Genomic DNA, 9471 nt, shown 5'->3' on the forward strand with positions numbered 1-9471 from the left:
AAACAAAACGGTAACAGGTTTTCTTAATTCCCATTAGTACTGAAGAACCAGTAAGTTGTAGTTCTAGATGCAATAAGCAAAAGCAGTTGTGTTTTCTCTTCATATCAGCACTGAGACATAATGAGTTATTGGTGCTACTGATGTGGTGCCTGTGAATCTACTTTGTTGATGAGGGTGAAAACCACTATATGAAATATAATTACCACCACAAATAGTGTTCCTGTGTTTAATCACTGTTTTATTCTGCCCTAAATTGGGTAAGAATTGAGCACATGAAAGCAAAATCAAAGATTGCACTAACACAAACATTCAGATACAGAAATAGCAAAAATGTATATTGTATATTGAAAAATCTCTTCAACATGTGCCTATAGCAGCATAAATCGCAGAACATTCTGATGAATTACATTACAGAGTACAGTGAATACGGTCTGTGCAATCTTTTATTTATTATAAAAAAGTAATATAAAAGATATTACTGAAACATGCTCACGATATAAAATATCTAAGGTTGCTAACTGAAAAAAATGTAGCTGGTTTATCAACAGAAATTGCAGTCAAACACACATTATAGAAGTTACAACTCAAATGCTCAAATGCTACTCTGCACTGATGCTTTTTTGCAGAAATGGATGATTGACCAAGAACGTGTGAAGTACAAAGCCTTTGTTTTCAAAATAAATGATAAAAATGAAAAGAATAATGATTTATTTAAATGTGTCTTAGCTTATGAGACAACATGTGCACAGTAGTCTATGTTGTTTATAACAAATATAGTGTAGTATTTTTTTACTATAAAATAACTGTACTGTAGCTACTAATTTTCAGATCTTTTTCTGATCAAGCACTTTCTGACAACTTAAATGCTGCATTAAAATAGCAGAATTTGTTATTCATGTGTTTTTAATCACATTTATAAAAAAATATATATAGTGTTCAGCATATATAAGTACACCCCTCACAAATCTTTTAAATTCATATTTGTAATAGGAAGCTATACAGTATTATATTTGTACATATACATTAGATTAGACTGTACTAAAGCCAAATCTGGAGTTTATCTAACAAAATAACTTACAATACACAATACACACAATACAATACACACAACAAAAACTAGTACACCCAAATTTATGTTATAGAAAAATATTAAATACAAATTTAAAATAGAGAAAAAATCAAGAGAAGCAAAAAAATAAATAAATTATTTGAAATTTTGTAGGTTGTATTTTTATTTTTGCAATATTTTGCTTGAATTAAATTGTATTAACTTGTATTAATTTCTAAATATCTTTCTTGACTTACTATTTTAATAAAAAAAAATATCTGGTTAATGAATCTGTTTTGTTTAAATGCACCAAAATGCATTGCCTATATTCACTGAGAAATGGATAAAAATATTCATTTTCAAAATGGGGTGTACTCAATTATGCTGAGCACTGTACATTTCATAATATTTAAATTTTATTAGTTTAAATGTTGATCAAATTTATTATTAAAAATAGTGAGTGAGTTTTGATTTATCTAAATGGAATCAAATGGAATGGAAAATGACATATTTTTGCTGGCTTGGTACCGAATACTAAGATTTTTGGGAGTGATAACTTTACTTCGTCACACAATCTTTCAGAAGTCATTAAAACATGATCATCTGCTGCTTATGAAACATTTATTATTATCTGTTTTGAAAACTTCATATTTTTGTGGAAGCTTTGATAGAGGAACATCTAAAATGAACATTAAAATGTATTCATGAGGCACACATTGTGAATTTAAAGACATTTAAATAAAATATTTAAATAAATGCTGTTATTCTGAACTTTCTTTTATCAAATATCCCTGAAAAATGCTATGTAATTTTTTTCAATGTTGATATTTAAAAGCTTTATTATTCACAGAAATTAATTCACAGATATTTTAAACCATATTGAATAAGAAAACTTATTTTACATTGTAATAATATTTCAGAATTTTACAGCATTTGCTGTATTTTTGATCAAACAAATGATTGAACAAAATAGGCTTTTTAAAAACATTTTAAAAATCATACTGATCTCAGATCAGTAGTGTAAATTTGACTCATGTCTCAATGATGTAATCTATAAAAGTCACCATTGCATTATAAATAAACAGTTAAGCGATTCTCAACGTGATTTAATGAAACAGACATGATTTATATATCTGTTCCTCTAAAATGTTTACAGAATATCATGTTAGTGGCCTTGAAATGCTTGACGTGTTGTTCCAAGCACACTTAATTTAATTTAAGCCAATATATTGGCCAAATTCTTTTATAAGCCATAATTAATAGCTGTCCTGACTTCATAATGTAAGAACAGCTTCTTACGCAAGTGAATAACAATTTCTTTAAGAAAAACAACTGCCACAAAGCCTCAACAAGTCATCGTTCAGAACTTGGGATCATTTTGTTAAATTGAAGCTGGGACATGTATAATATTTTCAGAAAGTATAACTCTGTGTCAAAACTGCATTATAGAGAGAAAACACAAGTGGAAAAGGTCACATTTATTATTTGTCATATTGATTTAAAATCATGTGATTTAGGACACTGATAAATTAACAGAAGGTTTGGCATATTTAAGAGGTTTCAGTTGTTTTTTTATTGAATTGATCATTACAATACCAATAATACAAATGAAGTATCTATGAAATTGTCATTACCCTCTATGAATTGTAGAATAGAGCAGTCATAAGCAGATTTAGGGGATTTTGCTTAAACTAAAAACGAGCTATTTCACTGTCAATGTAACACAATCATGTTCTTTCCAACATTCAAATAAAAATCTAGCTTTATGGGATACAATTAAAATAAGCTCACTATTTATACACCATTTTCTTGTTCCAAACCTCTGCGAGTTTATGTTGAACACTTAAGATGATATTTTGAAGAAAGCTGAAAACCTGTAACCATTGACTTCCATGGCACACGGAAAAAAATATATATACATTAATAAACAGGTTCTGTGTTGTGATTCTTTTTTTTTTTTCATTTTCATTTATTTATGGTTATGAATGGCATTATGGGACATTGATCTCTGCTCTGTCAACTGTTGATGTTGATCATTTAACTGTGAGGTTTAACAAGATGACTTTTATTGACATTTGAGTAGTTTAAAACAATATATTGTAAAGAAATGATATAAAGATCATTAAGTCTGTAAAATCACTGAAGTTCTTGTAGTTTATTACCAGGTTTTTGTACCGTAATTTACAACACCAATTGGGCATGCATGATATTTAAAAAAAATATACATTGTGATATTTTTATTTTCTGCGATTTATATTGCGATATTTCACCAAATAACTTGAATAGCTCTATTTTGAATTAATACATTTATATTGAATGGGAAGGTTAGGTAGAGGAGTGCATCTGCTAAATATATAATAGACTAATTACCAGCATAGATAAATACAGTAGAGCAACGATTTAAATGGAGTCGCAGTATTCAGGTACAGAAATAAAATAATCAAACAAGCAATAAATTTGTATAGTCTTCATTATACATTATTAAATAAAATACATTTTTGTTAAAGCTACAAAATGCAATAATTCCTTGTGTTCAATGCTTTTAATTCATTTAAAATGCTTACACAGTCACAGGCTTTAAAACACACACAACTATTAAACGCTCATGTTTTTATAGTTAAAATGAAATGACTCCACAATTGTACCTGGTCAACTAACCCTGACTCCACATTACAGATCCTGCGTTGTGAATATTGCACATTCACACATTGCAATATCAATGCTACAGTGATATATTGTGCAGCCCTAACACCAATTCAACCTGTTCTTTTAATCCAATTATGAAAATACAATCATTAAAGAAATATCACTGTAAATAAGGCTGACACTACAAGTATTAACACACTTCAAGTCAGCATTTTGCAGATTATAATAAAAAGATTTTACATTAATTGTTGTTTAATGTAATGAGCTACAGTATTTTTATTTTGTATCGCTGCCAATATAAATGAAACCTTTGAAAGAATTTTTATTATCCCCTAATAAATGTGGAGGGAGGTCCTTGGTTACAGTACCTATGTTTCCATCCACCTATTTTTATGGGCATTTTTGATATGTGCATAAAAAGCGAATGGGAATAACTGAGTAGGATAAACTATGATGGAAACACCGAACCTTTACTGAACAAATTCGATCATGCGCATCAAAAAAAGTCATGTGATTTTGTTATAAGAGATCATTTGATGATGAAATGTGTGTGAATGGAAAAACCAGCTGGCTGAGCAGATTGTAAAACATTGGAAATGTTGGTTTGGTCTTTCTAAAACACTGTAACTATTTCATAATATTGTTATTAATTACCTCCACCACACGAACATTGTGTGTCGGCATTTGCTTTCTGAGGTGCAAGCAGGGCTTAATTTGTGCCGGAACACGCCGGATCCGGATCAGGCACCTCTGAAATCTGATCCGGCACCTCATTTTACCGATCTCCCTCCTCAACCGCACTCCTCGCCCGTCCGCTGTTCACTTTCACTTTCATCCGTGACTCCCCTCTGCCATTCAAAGCCCCGCATTCCCCCCACATCTCCCCGGCCCCCGCTCTCTACTTTCTTGCGTGGACATCTCTATCATCAGGTAACTTGCCGGATCCGTTACCCGATCTGTTCCGGGACCTCGCAATTCACAAATTAAGCACTGGACACAAGTCATTTATTAAATAAAGAAAAGATTCACTTGGCTTCTCCTACCGCTGTAAAATAGTTTTTTTACTGTTGATATTTGGTGCCAGTTAATCAGGAAGTGACGATTTTGTTCTCTTTGACTTGTTGAATGGAAACGCTGCTTTATTCGCACATCTTTTATTTAATATTCCTGTTTTGCGCATAAATTTAATTTGCATCTTTGGATGAAAACATTGCTAGTGGCTGTTTATTCACCTGAATACACAAATAATGTAATAAAAAAAAGAATTATAAAAAAACTCAATTCATGACTCATCGTGTACTTGAGGGCGTGTCCACATATATGACCAATTACTTGCTTTAGAAAAAAAAAATCCCCTCCACTGAATCGATTAACAAATATTCATTCATTTTGGCTTATTTATCAGGGGTTGCCACAGCGGAATGAACCACCAACTATTCCATAATATGTTTTACGCAGTGGATGCCCTTCTATCTGCAACCCAGTACTGGGAAACACCCATACACTCTGTCATTCACACACATTCAGGAGGAAACCCATGCAAACACGGAGAGAACATGCAAACTCCACACAGAAATGCCAACTGACCCAGCCAGGACTCAAACCAGCGACCTTCTCGCTGTGAGGGAACAGTGCTAACCACTGAGCCACCGTGCCACCCCGAGTAACAAAAAAAAAAAAAAGGAAATCATGATGTTTTGCTGTTAATAAAAATATGCTGTTCAATAGCATGGACTCCTCTAGACGTATCCCAACTTCCTGATTCAATAAGAGATCTCAATCCAAAAAAGAAAATTATTAATCAAAAAGTTTTATGTGATATTTAGTAATAAAATTTTCTCTCTCTCTCTCCCCCACTCTCTTTCGCTCTCTCAATAGTAAAGATCAGTGGCAGGTGGAGCTGACTTTTTTGATTCTGAGCTGCACAGACAGACAAGATTTGTCCTTTAAATGTCACCGTCTGAAACCTGTCAGCTCATTTCACTTAATCACTAAAAGGATTATAGAAGCACACACACACACACACACACACACACACACACACACTGGCAGAGCTTGTCACATTCACAGAAGACTTGAAGTATGTTTTTCTTTCAGTGGTGTTGCCCACTTCCCCAATCTGTCCGCCCGCAGTGGAAAAGCTCCCATGTCTTTGCATGTCCTCTATCCTCTGTAATCAGAAAAGACAAAAATGAATCTCTTGTCATATCCGTGATGAACAGGAGAACGAAATCTGAGAGTGGAAATGATGGACACACCAGAACGGAAATCACTCCAACCCATTCAAGAATATTTTGATAGTAGGTGTGCCGGTGGAAAAGGTTAAAGAAATGTTTATTTGCAGTGGCTTCAGCTTCTCAGTGCAGTCATGAGCTTGAAATGAACAAAGAGAAAATACCCAGTTTCAGCCAAACGAGCTGATGGGAGAGGTGAAATCCATTCTTCTGTTTCATTACTTTATATTATTTACATATACACTGACATTCAGAAGAGTGATGATTTTGGTAATAATTTTGACATTGTATGAGAAACAAATGAATAGTTTGTTGCATTCCACTGCATTTCACACTGTGTATGACTGTGTATGTGACAAATAGTAAAAAATTAATAAGCAACACATGAAGAGTAAGAGAGTTTTTTTCAAAAAGTAAAAAAAAAAAAAACTTAAATTAATTATATATATATATGAAAATATGAATAAGTCAATAAGAAATTCACTGAAATATCACAATGACAGAGTTGACATAATGAATCTTCTGTGTGTGTTTATAACTGCGTTTACAAGATGCATGGCAAGAGCATCAAAGTTCGCTTTGGCTGCCCTGACCACAACAATGTCTGCTTTCATAGCTCTGGCGGCGAGAGCATTTAAATTCGCTACATTGATTGTATTTAAAGGAGCTGTTGCAGCATATCAGCAAATCAGTTACATTCCCGCATACTGTAAATACATGCTTTCTAGCGTGAAGATGTAGCACACTTTTTATCAAGTTCATTTAACAATGGAAGCTCAAGTTGTTGCATGTGATAAAACTTTCTTCCTCTTATCCAATGTGTCCATATGTCTAAAATATTGAATATACTGAAGCAGCAATACTGTTTTGTATTGTTGTTATATTTAGCATAAGATTCCCTCTTTTTTATTTAAGAAAAAAAATGTAGAACATTAATGGACATCAGTAAATCACCAGTATAATTTTTTAATGCATGTCCCAGTAAGAAAACATTTTAAATAATTGGAAATCTGGCGACCGCAATAATCAAACCCTTGGGAACAATTGTGGTCGGAACCAAAGTTCACAGGACTGTGTTCTCTGGAATCCTCTCAAGCTTTGGACTTCTACATTCCCATTGTTTGCCACCAAACCGTGTCATAGCTTATTACCATAAAGTTGATGTGATTTTAACCCTCCTTGACGCCCACACTGGCGAAGACCCTGCAGTCTCCTATTGAAAATGAATAACTTCTGGCTACTTTGACGCTCTCGCCGTTTTCAGTGTGAACACACAGTTATAGATTTAACTTATTATTTCTTTTTATTTTGTTTAGTATTTGCTATGATTGTTTTTTTTTTTATTATTATTTTAAACTAATCCATCATGTGCACCTGTTTGTCTTGCAGACAAGCGAAGCGTCTGGCCGAGAGGACGGAGAGCAAACCGACTAACTCAGGCACCACTGCTCAGGACTGCAAGGATTCAAAGGCTGTCGTCTAGGAGCTGAACCCACCCTTATACCCTGTCCCACCCTGAAAGCCCCCACGACCGCCGCTGCATCCTTCTACACGTGTCAACATGCAATATGGTGGATGTGTCTCATGAAAAAAAAAAAAAATGAAAAAAAAAATGCATTCTTTGAGTCTATGTGAAGACAACACTATCTTAACACAACATTTATTTACTCTAGAATTAACTCAAAAAAAAAGCAAGCAAACTTAAAAAAAAAAAAGATAAAAATGTAATGCATGGTAATGTTTGAAAATTGAGGGAAATTTCCCCATTTGATAGATGTTTGAGTATTATTTTCACCTTGCCTCCAAGTGGATTTAAACAGGCTTATGTCATGCCATTAGTATAAAGGAAAACATTATTGGGGGAAACCAAGTTGTGTATCTTATTTGGGGGGGTTCTATTATTTTCCTTTCTCTTTAATCTATGAATAATATTGCTTGAGTATTTAAGGATTAACCAATGCCAGTGCTGTGAAGTTGTAGTTGTTGTCTTCATATATAGTCACCTGGCTTACCGTGTATGCTGACATAAAGCAATCATCTATCTTTATGGATGTATATGACTTGTAGAGTATCTTATGCAGAGGAAAAGAAAAACCTATAATACGAGTGTAAACCAATGGATAAAACTGACGCTAGAGGTCAACAGCACAGGATCACTAGTGATGCGACTGTTGTCCGCTCTTGCCTTCTCAAAACGCTCCTACGATTCTTGTCAGAGGCCCTGCGTAGTGATCGGTGCCTCTTTAGCGCAGTCCTGTTTGACGATTGTTTTCTTCTTCCTTCAGTTTTGTCCAGCACATCTACACCTATGTTGTGTGTTGTATTGACTTGATACATCAACTGAGTGCTTTTAAGGACTGCATTCTGGAGAAAACAAACGCTGGGATCAATAGACATGTTGTCTTTTCACGATCAAGTTGAAGTACCGTTAACTCGTAGGAAGTGCGTTTTTCTCTCCCTGATGAAATACAATCTAATAACAGACATGTCAGTTAGTTCAAATGCAGTAAAATCACATCAGTTATGTTCAAGACACTGTCTCTTGTCTTTTTTTGCTGTATTTTGCTAAATCTTAAAAGTTTCTCAGTCTTTAAATCTTTGATTTATTGATTTGACCAGATTAAATTTTTGTGACCGATTATTTCTTTATTCAACAAGGAAAGTACCTTCTTCCAAGGTTCACTGTTTGAGACAGCAGCTGAAAACACAACTACTAAATGTTAATTAAATTTAAATCAAATTCATCTATTAAAATATTTCTATATCCATATAAGTGGACTTTAAAATACTGTAGTTTTAACAAAGGAATACTATAGATTCCAAATACACTGAAGCTAATTCCACGCACAAGGACGATACCTAGAAAGAACTGATCTCTAGATTAACAATTAATATTTTTAGTTAAACTTTGTCTGTTAATCTACTATTATAAATTGTTTTTTGTATACACAGTTAGGTCCATAAATATTTGGACATTGACACAATTCTAACATTTTGGCTCTAGACACCAACACATTTTGAAATGCAGACTGTCAGCTTTAATTTGAGGGTATTTACATCCAAATCTGGTGAACACTGTAAGAATTACAACAGTTTGCATATGTGCCTCCCACTTGTTAGGGGTCCAAAAGTATTGGCTTCTAAGCTCTTCCATGGCCAGGTGTGTGTTATCCTCTCATTATCCCAATTACAAGGTGCAGATAAAGGGTCCAGATTTCATTTCAAGTGTGCTATTTGCATTTGGTGTCTGTTACTGTCAACTCTCAAGATGAGATCCAAAGACCTGTCACTATCAGTCAAGCAAGCCATTATTAAGCTGAAAAAACAAAACAAACTCATCAGAGAGATAGCAAAAACATTAGGCGTGGCCAAAACAACTGTTTGGAACATTCTTAAAAAGAAAGAACGCACCAGTGAGCTCAGCAATACTAAAGACCCGGAAGACCACAGAAACAACTGTGATGGAAAATTGAAGAATTCTTTTCCTGGTGAAGAAAACACCCTTCACAACAGTTGGACAGATCAAGAACACTCTTCAGGAGG

General features: G+C 33.8%; 1 protein-coding gene across 1 annotated transcript in view; it reads left to right on the plus strand.

The window, feature by feature from the left end:
* The window catches only part of stau2 (staufen double-stranded RNA binding protein 2), a 239855-nt gene extending 231396 nt beyond the window's left edge, over positions 1–8459 (plus strand). Inside the window, 1 exon segment of the mRNA XM_056450144.1 lies at positions 7318–8459. Within this exon segment, the coding sequence (XP_056306119.1) occupies positions 7318–7411 (94 nt within the window). The 3' untranslated portion in view covers positions 7412–8459.
* Positions 8460–9471: the final 1012 nt, after the last annotated feature.

This window comes from Danio aesculapii, chromosome 24 (genome assembly GCF_903798145.1).
Source record: "Danio aesculapii chromosome 24, fDanAes4.1, whole genome shotgun sequence".
Taxonomy (NCBI): domain Eukaryota; kingdom Metazoa; phylum Chordata; class Actinopteri; order Cypriniformes; family Danionidae; genus Danio; species Danio aesculapii.